The sequence below is a fragment of the Cebidichthys violaceus genome, unplaced genomic scaffold (genome assembly GCF_023349555.1).
Source record: "Cebidichthys violaceus isolate CVI_PGR_0920_01 unplaced genomic scaffold, fCebVio1.0.p SCAF_52, whole genome shotgun sequence".
Classification (NCBI taxonomy): Eukaryota; Metazoa; Chordata; class Actinopteri; order Perciformes; family Stichaeidae; genus Cebidichthys; species Cebidichthys violaceus.
Genome location: NW_027176728.1, coordinates 1,280,285 through 1,304,162, shown reverse-complemented (window position 1 = coordinate 1,304,162; position 23,878 = coordinate 1,280,285). Strand labels below are relative to the sequence as shown.

The following is a 23,878-nucleotide window of genomic DNA, read 5'->3' as shown; positions in this document are numbered from 1 at the left end:
TATGTTGGTTAATCCCTTACATTTTAGTTGGTAGTTAGTTAAGCTCTTGTTGAGTAACACCTGTCTTTCTTTGCACATTCTAAAAGGCAGATCTCGAACATCTTGTTTTTCCAGGGCTGCCAACTCTCACACATTGACGGTGAGACTCACGCAATTGACAATTTTTAACATCGTCATGCAACAAGCTCAGTCTGCTGAGCCAGTTTCTCGGTGGTTGCACAATAAATGTCGACGTACAAATGATGCAAATAAAGAACCAAATAATAAAATTAATGTTACGCTAACTTGTGAAGAAAAAATTAAATATGCTAGCTGCTAGTGTAGGCAACATTCAATAGCAACCGCATCCATAGCAACCAACTGGGTATGTGCAGGAAGCCAGCCAAAAAGGGCCTATTTTCATGTGAACTTTATTTTTTGTCAATGAAATAGTATTCAACTTTGAATGATGACTGTTTTATAAAAGCAATTGGTCACCTTGGTGATATGTTGTGATCATATCACAGCGGGGATTGTGCCTGACATGAACTATTGCTTCCATTGTCTCAAATGTCAATGTCACAATAACATCACAATTCTCAGGGGACAAAACATGCACAACTGATCCGTTCATAGTTACTGGTGCTGGGATAACGAGCAGGAAAAGACAAAAGCATGAAATTAAATCACAAATATTGTTAATATAATGTTGGATCACAATGGAAATCAGCTTTGCCTGACAGCTGTGATGTCCGGAAATAGTAAACTCAAAGCTGCCAAAAATACATTTGGAAAAGTCAAGATAATCCACAGACCTTGCCGTTGTGAGCAGTTAGTATTTTCACGTACATGTTTCTCATACTTTTTCATTGGATTTATCTGATTAAACAGTGCCTTTGATATAGTTTAAAAGTAAACAATCAGTTATTATGACAACTTCTCACAGAAAGTTCCAGCTATCAAATATTTGTCTGGCACGCAATAGCTTCTTAAGATAACTGGCACACTCATTGGCAAACATTTCACATACAACTGATTTATGTTGGTTAATCCCTTACATTTTAGTTGGTAGTTAGTTAAGCTCTTGTTGAGTAACACCTGTCTTTCTTTGCACATTCTAAAAGGCAGATCTCGAACATCTTGTTTTTCCAGGGCTGCCAACTCTCACACATTGACGGTGAGACTCACGCAATTGACAATTTTTAACATCGTCATGCAACAAGCTCAGTCTGCTGAGCCAGTTTCTCGGTGGTTGCACAATAAATGTCGACGTACAAATGATGCAAATAAAGAACCAAATAATAAAATTAATGTTACACTAACTTGTGAAGAAAAAATTAAATATGCTAGCTGGTAGTGTAGGCAACATTCAATAGCAACCGCATCCATAGCAACCAACTGGGTATGTGTAGGAAGCCAGCCAAAAAGGGCCTATTTTCATGTGAACTTTATTTTTTGTCAATGAAATAGTATTCAACTTTGAATGATGACTGTTTTATAAAAGCAATTGGTCACCTTGGTGATATGTTGTGATCATATCACAGCGGGGATTGTGCCTGACATGAACTATTGCTTCCATTGTCTCAAATGTCAATGTCACAATAACATCACAATTCTCAGGGGACAAAACATGCACAACTGATCCCTTCGTAGTTACTGGTGCTGGGATAACGAGCAGGAAAAGACAAAAGCATGAAATTAAATAACAAATATTGTTAATATAATGTTGGATCACAATAGAAATCAGCTTTGCCTGACGGCTGTGATGTCCGGAAATAGTAAACTCAAAGCTGCCAAAAATACATTTGGGGGTGCCAATACGTTGACCGTTTACATTCAAAACTTTACATTCAACTTCCTCTTTTAGCTCAGAGAGCTGCCTTCAAAATAAAAGCATTTCATCTTAAAACAGAAAAAAACATAACAAATGTAGGAAACAGGCACAAACATGTAACAAAGGCAACAAATTGAGTGCTAAACACGAATTGGGTTACTTACACTCCCACAAAATGATGAATGTTTCATATGACATCATATGATCTAGGAATGATCTCCTAATAATAATTAGGAGCAACAATGTCCTTGACATGAACTTAAAAAGCCTCTAATAACAGAACTAACTTCTGCACTGGGTGCTCTATTATGGAGAGTTTTCCAAGGCGTCTCACCCTTCTTGTTCAGTCTCTTATCTTCCAATGACATTTTCACTCAGTCCTTCCTTACCACTAGGACCATTGCGAGTCTCCATTCACCTCTGGGCAAGAGTATATCAATGTCCATCACCCTGTCCCCCACCCATAGATTTCTCATTGGTGGATGCCAGCGCTGCCTTGCCATGATGTTGTGAAGATATTCTCGTTTCCTCCGACTCCAGAACTGCTTGGCCAGATACAGAACTGCTTGGCCAGATACAGTACGCGACGCCAAGTCCTCTCTGGGGAATGAGTGAGGGGTCGAGTGGAGGACTCAACACGCTCTACATGAAGGTCACTCATTTTTTGATCTTCTGGAGGTCTCCTGAGTCTGCGACAAGTCACACACTGGCGAACATATGACGCAACTGCTCGGCTCATTCCAGGAATCCAATAGCCATTGGATTTGTTTATGGATAGATGGATGGATGAATGGATGGTTGGGAGGATTGTATAGTTGCCATGTAAAAACCAAAACCAACAATAATTGTTCACTCCAAAATCAAAAATACATATTTTCCCTCTTACCTGTAGAGACATTTCTTAATCTAGATAGTTTTGGTGTGATTTGCCAAGTTCTGAAGGCATCGGCCGTAAAGCTGTCTACTTTCTCTCAAATACAATGGCACTTGACTGATGGTGCTCAAAGCGGCAAACAAATACATTTGAAGAACTCGACCGCAATGTCTCCTTCGTGAAATCATGACGTGCCAATCTGATTAAGATACAGCGGTAGAAAGTAACCAATTATAACAAGTACTATGTCCACTTCTCACAGATAATTACAGCCATCAAATATTTGGCTCATACTGCTCAACTTCACACTCAACACTGCGCATCCTTGGGTTCTAAGGGGGAAATGCAGATTTTTTTTATTTCAAGAACTTTAATGAGAACTTCACATATTACAAAAGTACAAAGTACATGGACATAAAACTAAGTAATAAATAAATACCTGGCGAAATACCTGTACTTTCGTGTAAATGTTTACGTTACACCGTTAACAGGTTACGCTTGCGCATGCGCGACGGCCAAGATCCTTGGCGACTCACATGTAAGCTCCACTCATTGGACAGAGGGCTGTGGGCATTCTGCTTACCTTCGCCACATCCTACCTCCGTGAGATCGGCTTTTCTGCTGTTGCATCTCTCAAAACAAAATACAGATCTAAGCTCAACATTGAGCATGAATTGAGAGTGGCCGTATCAAGTCTGCAACCCCGTTTTAAAAAGATTTTTAGTGAAAAACAGGCTCATTGCAGCTACTAACACTGATAAAACTTGATGGCTCACACATATCTGCACTAATTTTGTTTTGCACAGGTTGCACATCATTGTTGTTTTGAAAAGATATGCAGTGTAAAACACAGTAAAACTCTTTTTTGCCAAATATTTTAACTTTATCTGCATTGTTCTAACAAAGTGACTGCACATTTTATTTGTTTTTGTCTGATGGAGCAATCTGGTTTACTTGAAAGTGATTGCAATTTTATTTATTCTATTATTTGAAAAACCACAGATGGAGGAGTCTCAAAATATTGTTATTTCAGTAAAAATTCAACATGGACCATTTTGTTACAATTTTGTTGGGGCGGTGGGGCATGAACATTTTTCTTCCTCCAAAGTGGGCGTGACAGAAAAAGTTTGAGAACCACTGCACTAATCTAACTCATTTTACACCAAAATAACTTGCAAAAGCCCCCAAAAGCACTTACAAATTTGCAACTCAACTGTATACTGTGTACTCCTCATCTCTGCTGACACCAGAGCCCTTAACATCCTAATCTTCCTTGACCTGAGTGCAGCCTTTGATACTGTCATCACAACATGCTCTCTTAACTTGAATGCCTCTGTATTTAAGGCACTGCACTCAACTGGCTCCAATTCTACCTCACCCACAGATCATACATCATCTACCGACGCAACCACTCCTCTTCATCATCAACATCCTCCCTCTCAGTCAGATTATCCGCCATTTCAACATGTACTTCCACTGCTATGCCGATGACTCAACAGGATTTGGAAAAACTTCATCTCATCTCATCTTCAACTGCTTATTGGGTTGCTGGGGCAACAGCTCCAGCAGGAGACTCAAAACTTCCCCTTCCCGGGCCACATCAGCCAGCTCTGACTGGAGGATCCCGAGGCGCTCCCAGGCCAGTTTGGAGATATAGTTCCTCCACCTGGTCCTGGTCTTCCCTCGGGGTCTCATCCCAGCCGCGATCTAATTCTTACGGTTATGACCCAGTCCACATGACCATAGGTGAGGATAGGAACGAAGATTGCCCGGTAGATAGAGAGCTTTGCCTTGCCACTCAGCTCTCTTTTCGTCACAACGGTGCGGTAAAGCAACTGCAATACCGCCCAAGCTGCCCCGATTCTCCGGGCAATCTCACGTTCCATTGTTCCCTCACTCGCGAACAAGACCCCGAGGTACTTGAACTCCTTCACTTGGGGTAAGGACACATTCCCTACCCGGAGTGAGCAATCCACCGGTTTCCTGCTGAGAACCATGGCTTCAAATTTAGAGGTGCTGATCCTCACCCCAACCGCTTCACACTCGGCTGCGAACTGATCCAGTGAGTGCTGGAGGTCACAGCCCGATGAAGACATCAGGACCACATCATCTGCAAACAGCAGCGATGCAATCCTCAGCCCACCGAACTGTAAACACTCCTCCCCACGACTACGCTTCGATATCCTGTCCATGAATACCACAAACAGGATTGGTGACAAAGTGCAGCCCTGGCGGAGGCCAACCCTCACCGGAAACAAGTCTGACTTACTGCCGAGAACCCAGACACAGCTCTTGCTTTGGGCGTACAGGGATTGGATGGCCCCCAGAAGTGGCCCCCTCACCCCATACTCCCGCAGCACATTTTTACAAACTCCTCCTACAAGCTGAGGTTGATTGGTACCAAATTTGCTATGGATCATTATTGGATCTATAGCAATAAAAGTTACCAAGGGCTTGTTGATACCTCATTGCATTAAGAATATATGGACCAATGAACTTCATAGGTTTGTGGCCTTCTAAAGTAATATATATATATATATATATATATATATATATATAAAACACTTCAAAACCATGTGGCCTATCATCACGAAATCTGTAGCATATGTCCACATTGTGTTCTGTAACATACCTACACATTTTTATTCCATACAACCACTAGGGAGCGATACAGTAATACTCCCATTTTTTGCATTTTTAGGCATTCTGTGTGATCATCGTTTTCAGGCGTTGTACTTTAACAAACTTCTCCCACAGAATTTATGCGATCGACTTCAAATTTGGTCAGAATGATCTAAAGAATTTAATGATGAAAAATTGCGAAAACGGTCAACTGACATTGAACGACCTTCATTTTATGTGGCGCCCATGTCACGCACATTTCGTGCCGTTCGCCATGAAAGAGGAAGTTGTTGTAATTCTTTATTCAATCTGCCCCAAATTTCTTATGCATGATGCTGGTCCAGGCCTGAGCACATTTCCATGCAAATATTTTCACAAAGTCATAGCGCCACTTACTGGCAAAAGGAAATTATACGTTTTATACTTTGATGTACTCCTAGGAAGTTGCCCAGATCAGTCTCAAATTTGGTATGATAAGCCGTAAGACATTGATGATGCTTCATCATGAATATTGTGAATTGTCGTTAAACGCTGTTGCCGTGGAAACGCGTCATTCGCCATGAAAAAGGAAGCTTACATTTCTGTGACTTAGGATGCTCAACAAGCCTTGGAACTTTGCACAGGTGTCATAGGTGATGGAAATAAATATTTCATATAGCTTTTTGACTTGACCGTTTCAAATTGCCTTTATAGCACCCCCTACAAATATTCAAAAATGCAGCCTCAGTGCTATGTTTGACCTACATGTATGAAATTTAGGAGGTACATGTATCACATTGAGACTTAAAACAAAGTCTCTTGGGAACATTTAGATTTTTGTGTTAATTTTCCCTTGATTTCTAGTCGGTATACTTAAACAAACTCCTCCTAGGGACTTTGTCAGATCCACTTCAAATTTGGTCAGTACAATCTAAAGACCTTTGCAATTAAAAGTTGCTAAAAGCTTTATGTTTGATGGAATGGTGTAGCCGCGGCGTGGCGGCTATTTTACGTGATTCACCATCAAACAACAAGCTGATGTATCTCCACTGGACTTGCTCAAATCTGTCCCAAACTTGCCATGCTTGATAACAGTCATGGCCTGAGGATGTCTACAAGCCAATTTTTACTCAAAGTCGTAGCACCACCTACTGGCAACAGGAAGTCAGCGTTGTGTGACAAACGGCATCCGATTTACATGACATTTACATGATGTGGTCTGCCCTTGATATAGAGCAACATAATGCATGTTTTCAGGTATTATTTAAGGCCACATAGTGGATGCTGGTGGAATATTTGCACTATATAATTTCCAGCATCACAGAGTCCAGTGGGAAAAATCTGTTTAACTCCGGGATGCGTTGTCCGATGGTCGAAGACATTTGCGGCCGCGTCTGCTGGCGTCCCGCCAGTACCTCCGAGATGCGGGAAGGTGCGAGGGTCCGTACATCGCTGCTTGCAGCTTTAATTATTATTGTCTAAGCCTGAGTCAAAATCTATCTTTAAAACAAAGTGAAACAGGTCAGTCAAGCTTAAATGCCAATGTTTTTTGTCACGCCTATGCAACAGGATAAGGTGTAACCTTTCCCTATCTCAGTTTGCTGTCCGACTGTACACATCGCAAGCTCATCACACACTAAAGTTTTGTTCTCTACCTTTTGTGAAAACTGAAAATATGGGTAAGTTTGAGCTACTATATTCTCTTACATTTTTCTTTCTAGGCTTCATTATTGAAATTGTTGTCTGTGATGTATTCTACATACACAAATTAATAAGTACATTATTTTTCAACTTGAAGATTTATTTTTTCTTTCCTATTTGTGAAAATGTGATGGGAAATTGATTGAAGTGATGTAAAATATATGTTTTGTACTGTATATTTTGACCCTATTAAACACAGATTTGACTGTTGAAATCTCTATCTAGAACTCGAGTGTGGGTGTTAGATGTTAGAAATAAAGGAAAGACTTTAAAAGTAGTTCCTGTTTGCAATGTACTCACGGATGTAAAGAAAGCTATCACTGGATTACTTTGATACCAAAGAAAACTGAAAACCATGATTAGCTGGCAGATTTTTTTAAACTTTATTCACACTGGACATTATTACATCACATATTTATATAAATGACTCTTTCCTGTTAAGCAGATTTCAACAGTGAATTGGAATTTGAAGCTGAAATACAATGACAAATACTGTTTGTTGTCTAACCTAGACTTACTAACCTGGCTGAGACAGGAGGCCCAGCTGAAGAAGATGACCCTGGTTATTGTCTTTCTCGCCTTGTTCCTGGATAATATGCTACTGTCAGTGGTTGGTAGGTTCAGACATACAGCCTGTTGTGCAATAAATCGTAACACTTAACCAACCAATGGTGGAATGCGGCTAAGTATACCTACAGTACTTAACCCTTGTGCAATTCTTAAAAAATTATTTTCTCATGTCCTTAGTAGACAAGAATGTCAGTGTCAAAAAATGCTACCAAACAATATGAATGAATATTATTTCCTGTTACGTTAAATCTTTAATCATCACCAAAATTGAATCACTGATCAGATGTTACAATTTTTAGAGATGCCCCCAAATGTCGATGAGCCATAACGGCCGATACAGATCAATTTTGTTGTTGTTTTGTCTTTTGACTTTTTTCCCTCACTTCTCACTTCTTTTTTCTCTTCTCCTCCAGTCCTCTACATTTATCTGACAGCTGAAGTTACTTTTCCAAATTTAGGTGGTACAAGCAAAATATGTCATGTATAAACAGTAAAATGTGTTTTACTCGTATTCCGCCACACTCAAGAGCATGGGCCATTCAAATATTATTCACATTAGAGGGAACAATATTAACATTATCATAAAAACGACACGATAAACAAATTAAGTAGTTACGCTACTGCAGATGTAAAAGCAAAAGCAGTTCACTTACCAAAGCTGCTCTTCACTATTTAAAGACAAAGTCCAATACAAAGTTTAATACCACGGTTGTACATTAAATCTGTGCAGTTCAGTTCCAGTAAGAAGTCCTTCTCGATTCATGGACGCCAGTGATGACAGTCGAGCGTCCACAGTTGTATTTCTTGAATATGTTTTAATGCGTTTGAGGCCTGAAAATGTCAGCTCGACAGAGGCAGTAGATAATGGGATCGTCACCGCCCAACATGTCACGCAACCTATTGACCAATCACGTATGGCTAGGACAGTTAGAAGGCTCTGACATGTCAAAGAATATGTCAAACTAAAAATCTGATTGGTTGAAGACTATGACAATCAACAATATTGTCCCCATTTACTTAAACTGCAAAGGGTTTCACTTGTAATTCTGCAAGCCTCGGGCAGATTTTTGTTACCTAGAGACAGCATAGGGGCGAAATCTGATTGGATAAAAGCTATATTATTATATTATAAAATAGCTATAACTTTGTGATTCTGTCTAGGCCAGCAGAGAAGGCTTTGGTGGCCCTGACGGCCCACCACTGATATAATGGTATAACACCAACAGTGACCATTTACTTTTACATTTTTCTAATAATACAAATATAATACTTTTAGTTCAATTAAATGTTTTTTTAGTCAATTCCAGGAATCTTTGATTCAATATATTTAAAATTGACTACCTTTAGTTCAATAAATAGGTAAAGGATGTAGTATTTTCCCACTACAATGGCTTATTCTCAAAAAATTATATTATTTTGGTTTTGAAGTTGTACCTGTAAATTCATGTAGAATAATGTTATCTTACCTGCATAAACTCAACAATTTAATTCAAACTAGGGAAAACGGGTCATGGTCACCTATTAAAAAACAGTACTGAACAAGAAAGGTGCCTTCAGTAGAGTGAAGATCTCTGTCAGGTGTGTCTACAACGACCATTGCTGTAATGTGTGATTGAATGAAAACAACCAGTGCTGCAAAGCATCATCAAACAGAGACACAGCAGTGTGTGCACTGGTAGTACTGTTAGCGGTTAGCCAACAGGTAGCGTTAATAAGAGGTGTTATGAAAAATGCCGAAGTCACCGAAACCACAAGAGGTCCTTGAGCATGCAGCCATAACTCATCTTGCATTCTACTGCAGCAAACTGCATAATATTTGGCCCCCAAATATTATGCAGTTTGCCACAATAGAATGCAAGATTAGTCATGGACAGACTCGGAGGTGCACAAATGGACAATCAGACTCACATAGTCACACACACACAACCGAACACAGAACCTCACCCAAGGTTTATGCCTGGCAGAGATAACAACGCTGCATTTAATTTATTGGGAATGCTGCTGAAGGTATCAAATCAAAATTTTGTTATGGATTTATTTGTTGACAGTACCCATCCTTCCAAGTTACCTGTACAAGATTGACCAGGCTCCCACCACCACTCCTGGGAACAGCACCGACTTAACAGTCAATCCTCCCGTCAACCAGTCACTGAAATATAGATCAGTGATTTTGGGCTCCACATCTGCACTTCCACACCAGACCCCAGCTATCTCCAGTGATTCCACCGAGGCCCAGAAATTCCCAAAATCAGACTGTTCTTATGCAGATGCTCATCTGGATGAAGTCAACATCAAAGTAGGACTGCTGTTGGCCTCCAAGTCCACCATACAGCTCATCATTAACCCTTTCATGGGGCCACTTACTGACAGGTGAGTGACTTTGATCTGTGTGAAATATGCAGACTTTTATCAAGCTCCAAAATACATGACTCACTTTGCCCTACCTATGCACTGTGTATTTTACAGGATTGGATACCACATCCCAATGTGTGCTGGTTTCTGCATAATCTTCTTTGCGACTACCTGTAAGTATTGCACTAGAGTGCATTCAGACAACAGCTCTGCATGTAAAAAAATGCACTTCAAAGACCAAAATATTGCAGCAGTGATTTGTAAAACCCTGAGTAACAGTATTATAAACAGCTGTGCAGAGTTCTGGCATCTTTTGGTTTTGGTTAAACTTGACTTCCTAGATTGTGTTTCATTGTCTCATGACTAGGTGACATAACACGCCCCCACAAATGCAGCAACTTGATTTGTTAATGCAGAGTTTTTCCTCTATCTAAAGGTCCACTCTTGTGAGGCGTTTGGCTCACTTAGCATTTTAGCATGATACTGAAGAACCAGTAACACTAGCTGACATTACTGGCAGACTTAAGAACCAGTAATGTTAGCAAAGACTTAGCTAACGTTAATGAAAAAGTAACATTACTGACCGAGACTTATGACAGTAACGTTATACATTACGGGCATAGATTTGAGAACCATTAACGATAGCTAACATTGCTGTCATAGAAGTAAAGTATATTAAATACAATGCTGCTTATCAATGCAACAGGTCGAAAAGCTAAATCAACTTCTGAACCAGATATTTTGGGGGGGCCTTGATGAAATTGACCTTGGACGTCTTAGTCGTAGTTTTTGAATAGATAGAAACATATCATTCTTTCTACATAGTCGAAAATGTCAAAATGTAACACGTTTTTCCCACAAAGACAGACAGTTATTATTTATTATTTCTTGGGTATTATCAATCTAATCTTCACTTGTTCGTTGGAAGTGTTTGCCTTTTCATCTAGCTTCATCTTAATGCTGGTTGCCAGATCAGTGCAAGGTGTGGGTGGATCCTGCTTGTCTGTGGCAGGTCAGATATTCATTTTTGAATATTTTACAATATTGACTTGAATACACAAAAACAACAGATACATTTGGCTGAAGGTTTTAATTAGGACTTTAGTGTTCATGTTCAAAAAGATTTGAAAAGAAAAAAATCAATCCCATTAATTATCCCACTAATGATATTATTAATATTGGTTGTATTTCTTTTGTTTTTCAGGAATGGTTATGCTGGCTGATGAGTACAAAGACAACAAGGAGAGAGGGCGTGCAATGGGTATATCGTTCACTGGATTGGCTTTAGGATTGATAGGTATGTAGAGCATCCGATTGCGCACTCAAAAATAAAGAGCTTTTGGGTTAAAGCATTAAATCTGCTTGATTATACATGCACATTTAATGTCTGTAGATATCTGTAGATACATGAAAAAAAGTTACTTATTTTTAACTCAACACTTACAGTTTCTGTTTCAAAGTAGAATCTCTCGTAGAAGAAGTAGATTATTTCTGTTGAAGAATCCCTTCAATTGTAAACCCAAGGCTTTTATTCTGAAATATTTGATGTACATGTCATGTACATGCATTTGATTATTGTTTATTCAAGTGTAACACTATTGCACATGCAGTTACATAACTGTAAAAATATATTTAAGTACATTTCTGTTGTTATATCATAAATCCTTTTAATTTAGGGTTAAGAAACCCACATTACTCTATCAAAGATCAAACTTTAAAGAAAATAACGAAGACAAATATCATCAAGCACAAGTTATTACATTCACTTTGTTCAAAGATATTTTTGTCACCTCTCTGCATCACTAATGTCCTCCCCGTCGTTGTCCCATTCATGCAGCTACATCCAAGAGCTCCTCACTGACATTCAAGTCTGCCTTCAGCCTTTTATAAACATTGATAGATGTGCTGTATCCGTGTTGTCTGTGCTTTCATCAACAGCTAATGAAAAAGACAAGTAACTGCTCGTCTCTTCGGCTAGCTGTGTTGTCAGATTGCCTGCTAGTTCCTGAACTTGGTCTGCGATGGTGTTTCTTCACAAACTGATATTTTTAAAAGTCTGTATCTTGTCGGAGCACACCTGCTCACATACCTTTTAGCATGCACTGCTTAAAAAATGCATCCATTTACCCATAGATTTTATCTGTTGTAAAGCCAAGTTTAAAGTAGTCTTCAATGTACTCACAATCCATTTCTATGTCAAATGTAGGGTAACCCAGGGGTCACGTGATGCAGCGAAGCTAGGTAGACGCTGGCCCAGAGGCTCTTCAAACTAATCCATTTTAAAATCTTTTAAAACACCCAAAGTCAGTCCTAACCTGGTCAGACAGCTTTATTATGGTCCGAAGAACCAGAAACAAACAACTAAACTCAGCTGGTGAGCAAACTCTGACATCTATTGATAAAACAACTCTCGAGAATAGCGACGAAGAAGTTCATGTCATGGCGGCGGCGGCACAAGAGCACATAGGCGGTGTGAAAGACTCCCTCATTCTTCAAGAGATACGAAACGGTAATCAAGCTCTCTCCAGTAAACTCGACTCTAAAACCGCAGAAATTAACCAATCTATCTCTGGACTGAAAACGATGCTGGATACACTGAGCACCCGCATAACCGAAGCGGAAGACCGCATTAGCACAGCGGAGGACCAGCTGGTGGGCCTAGATTCTCGCGTCCAAAAACTAAGTAAAGAAAATGACTTTTTACTGGAGAAAGTCGACCAGCTGGAAAACTACAGCCGACGCAACAATATACGCGTTGTTAACCTGAAGGAGAGCTGCGAGGGAAACGACCCTGTGAACTTTTTTACCAAGTGGATTCCAGCCACTCTCGGACGAGAGCATTTCACTGAGCCGCTGATCATAGAGCGAGCACACCGAACCCTTACACACCGTCCACCTGCAGACCAGAGACCGAGACATGTATTGATACGCCTGCTTAAATACCAAGACCGGGACAAAATCCTGCGCATCGCCACACAGAGGTCCAAAGAGAACAACGGCCACGTCATGTACGAAGATAAGCCTGTGTTGTTTTTTCCGGACCTGAGCGCCAGCTTGATGAAACGCAGAAAGGAGTTCGACCAAGTTAAGAGGGAGCTTCGATCCAAGGACATCCCGTTTGCCCTGCTTCATCCTGTAACACTGAGGATCACGCTTCCCGATGGAAGAAGACAATTCTTCAAAACACCAAAAGAAGCGGCAGCATTCCTGCGGCACTCCCTGGGACAAACATAACGGACCAGGCGGACGGAACCAACAGGTGGATGAAACCCAGACACGCAGCAGCAGCTCTCAGGAGCTGTCTCTCGTTAGCACTGCCGTCACTCTTGTTAGGTTAAAGATGTTGGGATAAAGTAAGTGATGGCAGCAATTCAAGTTTAAGTTTTTTCTGATAGATTGGTTTCATATTAACCCACCCTGCTTGCGTTCTAATAATTTCAGAAAAGGGTGTTTTCAGCATTTGTTATAATTTCTTGTTACACTTAAAATGGGATACTATACATATTGTTAAAATCTTTCTCAGACAAAGCCTTGGGCTGGTTTGTATGTTTCTGAACCAGCCAGACATGTCATACTTGACAAGTGCAAAGTGCACAACCCAGTTTGATAGGGAAGATAGTGTCAAATGTTCAGGATTAGGCACTTGGGGGGAAGAGGGGTGGGTGAAGGGGTTTGTTTTCTTCGTTAATGTTGGTGCTTTGGTTTATCTTTTTTTATTTGATCACAGGAGATACACTGGCTCTTGCACAGCGAATTTACAAAGAGGCGATGACACTCTGATATCCACACTTAGCATTAATGAATAGGGTAGTGAAGTTTGTTAGCTTTAATGTGAATGGGCTAAATGGACCTGTTAAAAGGAAGAGAGTTTTGACACACCTTAAAAAACTGCAAACAGATATCGCTTTTTTACAAGAGACCCATCTTACCACACAGGAGCATAAAAAGCTGAGAAGAGAATGGGTAGGACACGTACTATCATCATCATTTAACTCAAAAGCAAGGGGGGTTGCTATTTTAATAAATAAAAACATTCCAGTGACAATTGGAGAAACTATAATTGATCCATCAGGCCGCTATGTCTTAGTTAATTGCCAAATTTACTCTGAACCCTGGACACTGTTAAACTTATACGCACCTAACTATGATGATGAATCCTTTATTCAAGATATTTTCATGAAGGTATCAGGGGACAACAAAACATACTTGTAGGAGGTGACTTTAATTTTTGCTTAGACCCTATATTAGATAAGTCAGCCACAACAACATCCAGAACAAAAGCAGCTAAAACTACCTTATCATTTATGAAAGATCTAAACCTGACTGATGTGTGGAGACAGATGCACCCTCAAACTAGAGACTACTCCTTTTACTCCTGCCCACACAACTCTCACACCAGGATTGACCTATTCTTATTGTCAACACAGCTAATTCATAGAACACTAGAATCTGAATATTTATCTAGGATGCTGTCTGATCATTCACCTTTGACCCTATCTATTTTGATGCCAGAAAAACCAGCAAACCAATATAGATGGCGTCTGAACCCTACTCTCCTTCATAGACCAGACTTTTGCCAGTTTATTAGGGACCAGATAACTTTTTTTTGTGAGACAAACTGCGCCTCCTCCCCTAATAGTTTCATATTATGGGACACGCTAAAAGCTTATCTAAGAGGACAAATAATATCTTATACAAAGGGTATCAAAAATAAATATATGGCAGAGATAAATGAGCTAGAAGCAGATATTTTGAAATTGGAAAAGGAGTTTCAACAATCTGGGTCTAAAGAACTTTACAAACGGCTGGTTAACAAAAAACTGAAATACAATACATTACATACCTATAAAGTTGAAAAAAACATTTTACGAACCAAACAAAAATATTATGAATTGGGAGAGAAAGCTCACAAAATTCTGTCCTGGCAATTGAGAACAGAGGAAAGCTCAAGGACAATTAATGCAATTCAAACTGAAACGGGTGCAACCTCACACAACCCAACAGAAATTAACGATGCATTCAAACAGTTTTATACAAATCTATATACATCAGAATCACCAGAGGATCTATCTAAGATTGATGAATTTCTGTCCACTATTGAATTGCCAAAACTCGGCCACGAAGACCAAAAGAATCTTGATTTGCCCTTCACCCAGGAAGAAATTGAAAAGGCCTTCTGCTCACTACAATCCAATAAATCACCAGGAGAGGATGGCTTCCCTCCTGAATTCTACAGAGAATTTAAGGACTTACTTACCCCCCTTATAATGGATGTGATTAATTTAGCATCCAAAACTCAAACTCTTCCAGAATCATTCTCCACTGCCATAATCACTGTGATTCACAAAAAAAATAGAGATCCATTAAAGTGTTCCTCTTTTCGACCTATTTCCTTGTTGAATTCAGATTACAAATTGATTTCCAAAGCCCTGGCTAACAGGCTTGGCCAATATTTGCCAAAATTAATAAACCCAGACCAGAGCGGCTTTATTTTGAAACGCTCATCAGCCAATAACTTGTGCAGACTCTTTAATATTATCCATCTAACAAAATCTAAAACTGAACCTAGTGTAGCTGTAGCATTAGACGCTGAAAAGGCCTTTGATAGGCTAGAGTGGCCGTACTTATTCAAAGTTTTGGGCAAGTTTGGATTTGGCCATTTGTTTATCAATTGGGTGAAAACCCTTTACCATAAACCCAGAGCCAAAATTACCACAAATGGACAGACTTCGACAGCATTTCCCTTGAGTAGATCGAGTCGACAGGGTTGCCCTCTGTCTCCAGGACTCTTTGTCCTGGCTATTGAACCACTTGCTGAAGCAATTAGACGGGATCCAGATATAAAGGGGTTCAGAGTGGACCAAATAAATCATAAAATTAATCTCCTGGCAGATGATGTAATTCTGTATCTAACAGACCCGGTTAACTCTCTCACTAAACTACAGACGCTACTAAACACCTATAGTGCTATTTCAGGATACAAGGTCAATTTGGAAAAAAGTGAAATTATTCCACTCACAAACTTCGATCACACTGAATACCAACAAACAACCCCATTTAAGTGGCTACCGAATATTAAATATCTAGGAATAATTACAGATAATGATCTTAAAAACTTGTACAAATTGAATTACGTCCCATTGCTGAGTAAAATCGAGAACGACCTACGTCGATGGATGAATCTACCCATTACTCTAATTGGTCGAATAAACTGTGTGAAAATGAATATTCTCCTGAGGTTGCAGTATCTTTTCCAGTCCTTACCCATTCCATTACCTCAAACCTTTTTTAAAACCCTCAACAAACACATTAGGCAGTTTTTATGGAACTGTAAAATGCCAAGGGTGTCAATGGAAAAATTAACATGGGATTATAGTCTAGGAGGTTTTCGACTACCCAATTTAAAGAAATATTATTTAGCAGCCCAGATGCGATATATTTTGTCATTTTTTGACGGTGGTGCTGCCCCCTCTTGGATACAAATTGCACTTCATCCTTTGAAAGAAGAAACCTCCAGTGATTTTATTTATAAATGGAACTCCAAAACCATATCCAGCAGGACAGACAATCCTATTTTGAAACATTTTATTAAAATATGGTATGAAGTTCACAAAACTCTTGGACTAAATATGAGACTATCACCAAAAACACCTCTACGACAAAATGAACTTCTACCCATGACTCTAAATAACAAGATTCTGGAGACTTGGCATGACAGAGGAATCCGGCATCTCGAAGATTGCTTTGATCAAGGACTTCTCATGTCTTTTGAAGAACTGAAGAGAAAGTATGACTTGTCCAGTAGAACTTTCTTTTGTTACCTCCAGTTAAGATCTTTTTTGAGAACCAACCTGGGCCCTGGAATGACTCTACCTGTGTTAACTAATGTGGAAAAATTGCTTCACCAGGGAAATGTGTACAAATTTATTTCTAAAACGTACTCCATGTTGCTGAATGAGGGCCCAAAACCAGGATTACACAGATCCAGGATGAGATGGGAATCAGACTTGAATATAACAATTGATGAACAACTCTGGTCAGATTTGTGCCAGAACAGTTTGTCAGCAACGGTTAATGCCCGGTACAGACTTGTTCATTATAATTTTCTTCATCAGCTGTACCTCACCCCACAGAAGCTACATAAATCCAAACCTGAATTGTCAGAAATGTGTTTCAGATGTGGTATAGAGGTCGGCTCCTTCCTACACTGTACCTGGCTTTGCACAATGGTGAGGTCCTTTTGGTATGACTTTTGTAATACAATAACTAAGATCACAGGTGTTACCTTTCCATTAGATCCTGAGCTATGTTTACTGGGAAACTTCACAACTCTCAACAGGTCTTTAACAAAGCCCCAAATTAAACTTGCAGTAATTGCTTTATGTGTGGCCAGGAAATGTATTGCAATGACATGGAAATCTGATTCCCCCACTCTCATCGACAAATGGTCTGTGGAAATGAACAGTTGTATTCCTCTTGAAAAGATTACATATAGTCTCAGAAAAAGATATCATTTATTTTTGAAAATCTGGCAGCCTTATTTGGAGTACATGGGTACAACACTAACAGTACAATAGGACTGATTATTTGAAGTTACAATATGCTTTGTGCTGTGTCACTTTATGCACCAACCTTTTTTGTTTTTTGGTTTGTTTGGGTGGGGGGAATTATTTATTTATTTACTTAATTTTATTTCATGTATTTGTGTTTTTTTTTTTTTTTTTTTTTCTTTCTTAGCGTGTTATGTAATTTTTTGTAATGTTTAATGTACTGTGTTCTGTAAGCTCTGCACGTTCTCTTGCTTGGTTAAAAAACTTGGAAAAATAAAATATTCCAAAAAAAAAAATGTAGGGTAACCTAAGCCAAAGAACTGCGACTGTTGTGTTTGAGTATCTTATAATTTTGACTTTATATCTCATAATGTCAACTTTCTATCTCATAATTAGGACTTTCTATCTAATAATTTTGACTTTCTATCTCATAATTAGGACCTTATATCTCATAATTTTGACTTTGTATCTCATAATTTCGACTTTCTATCTCGTAATTTCGACCATGGGGATATTTTTACTATCAAATCTAACTTAATTGTTTTTTTGTTTGTTTTTTTTGCTGCCGGATCCGCGGGCCACATAAAATCCAGCCCGTGGGCCTTGAGTTTCACACCTGTGGCTAAAGGCTTCAGAAATTAGATGCCACACTTCTTGCGGTGGGCTACAGAAACGTGCTTGCATGCCTCATCAAGGTCCACAGCAGCACCAACTGTCTGTGGAGGACGTTGTGCTCGAGTAGCAGCGCGGAGCATGGAAGGGTGTGGAGTCAAATCCATGTTGACTATCAGCATGGGCATTGGAATCCAGAAAATTGAGAAACAAGCTGTGAATTTCCAATTTTCTCCAAAACTCAAAAATAATTGCACTTCTGAACATTTTAGTGTAACTTTGCCCCCAGGTCTGAGCCTGAGTCAACCCACTGCATAATGTTTTAAAAAATACAAAAAAGTTGGAAAGGGGTTGAGACATGAAAACACGCCTACTTCCACTTCTGACAGCCAGAGATTATTAGCAGGTAGCTACAGTAAATTGGAAATAGCAAAATAGCATGGGGCACTGAATTTGATGGATTTACTGTTTATCAGACTACAAATGAGACAAAAATATCTCCCTCTCGGTCCCTCCGCCTCACTCCCCTCACTGGAATTTGTTACACCCGCCTCCTGAGCCGCAACAAAGGAGGGAGACGCACACCAGACCTGCAGTAACAATCTCAAATTGATTTAAAACAAGTCAAAAGAACAACGCAACAACAGATTGGTAGGGACCGAAAGAGACACTGGCGTCTAGGCAGGCGGGGTTAAATGCTGTAGGAACACAGGCCCAATTAGGGTGATGGCACCTCAGCTCCACCCAGCCAAGGACCTACACCACCAGCTTCTACCAGGGCAGCGGGACAAAGGCCACACTGAGGCTGTCACACCTTGCAAATGCATGGCTCTGTAAAGCCTTTTGAGATGACATACTGTGATTTGAGGCTCTAGTAAGCTGCAATATCATTGAAGCCTGTCAGATAAGGTTGTTGATAGTTTAGCTACAATTGACAGAAGGCTAAATTATTTGCAACATTTTCTCTTCCTTTACTGAAACCAATACTGTCAGACTCTCTTTTTGGTAAGTTTGCCTTCCTTTTTGGGGCTGTTTAGCAGTGCCACTGCTGGAATCGCAAATGTTCTGCAAATTCCGCCATTGAAAAAGGAACGCTCGCTCCCTGAAATAACTTGTGATTGGCCAAAGAGGAGGTGCAAGGAGGTCTAGTTTACCCTCCGACCACTTTAATTACAATATGCTGAACAAGGGTCCAGACTATCTTTTGGTCTATTGGTTGCACTGATGAACCAGCAGGTAATTTGCTAAAAGCCCCAAAAAATGACAACCTTTCCTATGTCTGTAGAATGACAGATTTTCATTATTTTCTTCTACCTCAGGTTGAAACACCATGACATTTGAAACACTTTTTAGGGGATCTGTACAATCGAATGATGCGTTGCGGAAATAAGGCAGTGTTTTTCAATAAACCTCACATCCAGGATCTTGGTACTAAACAAATGTAAAGTAACATGCGAGTAACTTGAAATGGCATCTATCCAATCATATATTACCTCATATATTGAACATATATTGACAAAACTAAAGAGATCTGTATGAAAAAACATGTACAAACCAGAGAGTTGTAAACATTTTGGATTGGAAATATTAATAAAATTCTACTCCAGTAAATGAGATTTTATATTTCAATGTAAATATACTGTATATTGTTATATAGTGAATGTTGGGAAAATCACAAGGTACTTCATCCCATTGATGCAATAATAATAATAAAATATATTATTGACAGCATTGATTGGCAGCATGCCCACAACGTTCTAAAACACCCAATGCATGCTGGGATAGGCTACAGCTTAGACATACGGAGCTCAGACATACGGAGCATTTACCAGCATAGCAGTCTGAATCATAGACACCTATTCATGCCCCGTCGCTCAGAGGTCCTGGCGGCCGTTCGACCCGGTCACGGCTGTTTTCTGTCCTGGCCCCACAGTGGTGGAATGAACTTCCCACTGACGTCAGGACAGCAGAGTCGCTGCCCATCTTTCGGCGCAGGCTGAAAACCCACCTCTTCAGGAAGTGCTACCCTGAGCCTTCCACTTTGCACTTATTGTATTCATACTAGCTTGTTGCACTTATTGTATTCGTATTACTTATAGCACTAACTGTTTTTCTTGTTTCTGCACTGTACTTTGGCTCTGAGTTATGCTCTGCTTCATGCTCTTAGATGCTTGTTTGGAAAAGGAAATGTACTTATGACTTCTGGTGACTAGTAGTTCTTTTGATTACCAATGTTGAATGCACTTATTGTAAGTCGCTTTGGATAAAAGCGTCTGCTAAATGACTGTAATGTAAAAAATGTAATGTAAATGCTTTTACTCCATTGTTTAACTTTTTCATTGTAATTATCAATAATTTCTTTCATATGCTGAAGCGGGGGCTCCATTCGGCAGTGTGATGTATCAGTTTGTTGGCAAAATGGCTCCATTCCTGGTCCTGGCTGTCATTGCTGTGTTGGCTGGAGGTACTGTGGAATGGTGTACATAAGATGAAACATTTAATCCTCCTCAAAGAGAGTGAAACATGTGGTGTTGTTTGTACATCAGATTGTCCTGTCTCCCTATCCACACAGGTTTACATGCCCTCATCTTTAAACCATCGCGTGCGCAAGCAGAGGTACAGTGACATATTGATTCAAAGAAATACCACACCTGTGTTTAGAAAATCAAACATTGACCTCTGGAAAGGTCTGTGTACAACTTCTCAGTTAAATGCTACCTTTTCACACCTTTTTAAAACATGTTCTACCAACTGTCAACTATCAACGGTTGGATTGAAAAACTGAAAATTAATAGTTTCTATTGGCAACCCAATTAAACTTGAACCATAGAAACTTGGCACAATTATTCATAAGAAGGCAAAACAAAGGCCAAAGTAAAATAACTGGTGAATAAATAAACATTTTATTTAAAAAAGATTCTGATGAGCCTTGATAATGTAGTAGAAGTACCAGTAAGTTGCTCATTTCATTTTCATTTAATTTTAATTGGTCTTAAAAGCTATTAACTACAACGTTTATCATTAGAACTGTTGCTTCTCTAAAAAGATGTTTTATGTTTCTATACAGATGGAAAAAGGGACTCCACTGCTGACTCTCCTGAAGGATCCGTACATTCTCATTGCTGCTGGTATTTTCAATTATAGAAATGGCCAATGGTTTACTAATAAAGCACAGTTTTTATGTCAACCAAGCCCCAAGGAAGAGCGCCAAGCATCGAAGCTGATTTTACATACATCCGTCACGTGATGCCATTGGGCCCAAAAAGACTTCTTCCCATAGACTTGCATTGGGAAATAGACATCTGTAACGAAGCAGATCATTTTTTTGAGGTAAATCAACTTCACAGTACCATCACATGAATAGCCCTTATTTAAATCATTAGGTCCTAAAAGTCATAAAATGTACTATTAGCCGAATCCAGAGAGTTATTTTCTTTCCGTTGTTAATGTGAAAGAGCTCGAGACTAGACCGAGGGCTGGGAGTATCCAGTTCTTTTTTATACATCCATGATGTCAACTGGTATGTTCTGAGTCCTCCGTGCTCGTCTCCGCATCACAGACATGTTTTGATTGTGGCTGGTTTTCCAATACCAAACTCAGCCCTCCACTCCTCCGTAAGTGAGAGAATAGCTTGGTTTTGTCTTAAACTTGTCAGCAGTGTTTTCACAACTTGCTTCTCCTGCACTAAAAAAGTTAAGCTAGGCTCGTTAGCTTCCACTTTCTGAGTGACAAAATGGGCCTTCCCTAATGTCTTAAACCACTAATGGTCCATAACCATGTGGGCTGCATATTGACAGCTCCGGAGGCCAGAAGCTAAGGAGTCATAGGAGTGTCATAATAAATCTTTAAAAGAATAAGACATTTTGGTAAATTTCTGGAACTTCTTTCTACAATATATATTCCCCAAAATTATTCAAAAGCACATTTTTCCAAATAAAGCGCTGTGGTATAACCAGAACATCATTGATGTGTGGAGTGGTTTTGGTAAGATTACACTGTTCAACAGTGATGTTATTTAATGTTTTCCAAAAATTATGCAACATTACGTTTTTCCAAAATAAATGTTAAAAGTTGTTGATCCTGGAAGTTTGAATTGAAGATACTTATTGGAATTTCAGGAGCAGGACCACTCTGAGGTTCTGAGAGGGTTCGCCCTGCCCGGGTGCTACAACAGATTCCCCATCCCACAACTCATTTGAGCTACATGAAGCTCAAGCCTCGCATCTCAATCACGTTTACCTTCAATAAATCTGCTTCTATTTACACTTCTATTTGAAGGTGTGAGGATATTTCCAACTTAACCAAACTTGTGGCTTTGCACATGATGTCTTCCACCATCCTCAAAACGTAGTTTGGACACCTCGTACCTAAGCCACAATTATATTCCTCTTTATATTTCCACATTTACTTTCTTATTTTTTCACAGATTTATTCTTTGTTATGGCTCTCCCATGACTCCATTGCGAATGACGTTACCACGGTTTTGCACACGGCTGCCGACGTTTCTGCACTCATGGAAAGCGAGGAGTGAGCGAACGGATATTCAGTTGCAACCAACACCGCTAGATGCCACCAAATCCTGCTGTCCTTTTAAAAAATCTCTCCACACAATACTTCGGTTTAATAACAATAAAAGTAGGCGATGACATACTTGTGTTGCTCTGTGGAATGGTATGAGGGTTGGGAGCATACTAAATGACATAATAATAAATATATTCTATTTGCTCTGCTTTCCAGGAGCCATATGTTTGACAACTCTGGTTATTGCCATAATAGAGGCAGCCCTACCTATCTGGATGATGAAGACCATGTGTGCAAGCAAATGGCAGCTAGGTATTTGCATTGATGCTGCAAAGAGTTTATCAGGGTGTAGCTGAAGCTTTTCCCCAATCATTTAAGATCATTAAAGTCATGTATTAGTCAGTTATTTTCCTGTGAAGACGTTTGCTACAAAAACAATCTGTATCTTTGTGTCAGGGACAGTCTTCTTGACAGACAGCATATCCTACCTCATTGCATCCAACATCTTTGGTCACCTGTCGCAAAAATACAATGGAAGGTATGTTGACCTGAGTCTGAAGCTAAGTGACCTGTTTAAGTTTCTTCATGGTTTTGCTCCCAGATATACCTGTAATACTATGTCCTTAATCTCTTCTCACAGTTGGCTGTGTGCTTGTATCGGAATGATTCTGGCAGGAATAACCACCATTTCTGTGAGTTGCATAGATTAAGTAAACGCTTTAGATCAGTGTTTCTCAAACTTTTTTTCTGGGGACCCTATTTAAAAAAATGACAAACCATTCCACCCAATTCACAGTAGGCCTTGTCTATAAACCGTGAGAATAGCAAATTTGTGAGCGTATGAACGTTCTTGACCATTTTTACTGCCATCACCTCATATTACCTTAAATAGGTAAACCAAATATTTCGTTTTTTTCCCTCTCATCAGTAAAACAAACAGAATGTACGCTAGCCTTTCATATTAGATTTAATGTTATAAGTAGGCTACAATTATCAGAATAATACAAACATTGAGGCTCCCCAGGTGGCTTAAAGGTGTACTGCAGATATAAAATCTCCTGCCACCCACCAATTGGTCCTGACCCAGTCTTTAGGATTGACTGCTTTAGATTGCAGATCCCAAATGTGAGTACATTTTGATGACATTAAAATACAACCATGGGTACCTAGAAGTGAATAAGTACAAGGAATACATTTACATTCTATTAGACTATTTTATAGCTACAGTTATAGAGGTACACCCTTCTTCCCTGGTTTACCCTGATATTTTGCAACAAATATAAT

General features: G+C 39.5%; 1 protein-coding gene and 1 pseudogene across 1 annotated transcript; one reads left to right on the top strand and one right to left on the bottom strand.

Annotated features, from left to right (window-relative positions):
* Nucleotides 1–23,878, bottom strand: part of LOC137888158 (retinoic acid receptor alpha-B-like) — a 236,078-nt pseudogene that overhangs the window by 15,668 nt on the left and 196,532 nt on the right.
* LOC137888153 (synaptic vesicular amine transporter-like) lies at nucleotides 6,645–23,304 on the top strand. The gene is made up of 12 exons (XM_068731476.1): nucleotides 6,645–6,720; nucleotides 7,502–7,603; nucleotides 9,608–9,929; nucleotides 10,026–10,084; nucleotides 10,840–10,923; nucleotides 11,116–11,208; nucleotides 20,448–20,537; nucleotides 20,646–20,689; nucleotides 21,141–21,201; nucleotides 22,811–22,906; nucleotides 23,051–23,132; nucleotides 23,235–23,304. Exons 1-12 carry the CDS (start codon nucleotides 6,645–6,647, stop codon nucleotides 23,302–23,304), a joined length of 1,179 nt encoding a protein of 392 aa, XP_068587577.1.

Coding starts and splice junctions, on each gene's coding strand:
- LOC137888153 (XM_068731476.1), top strand. CDS start 6,645: ATGCGTTGTCCGATGGTCGAAGACATTTGCGGCCGCGTCTGCTGGCGT. Junction 6,721..7,501: donor TACCTCCGAGATGCGGGAAG/GTGCGAGGGTCC, acceptor TGTCTAACCTAG/ACTTACTAACCTGGCTGAGA. Junction 21,202..22,810: donor GTACATTCTCATTGCTGCTG/GTATTTTCAATT, acceptor TCTGCTTTCCAG/GAGCCATATGTTTGACAACT.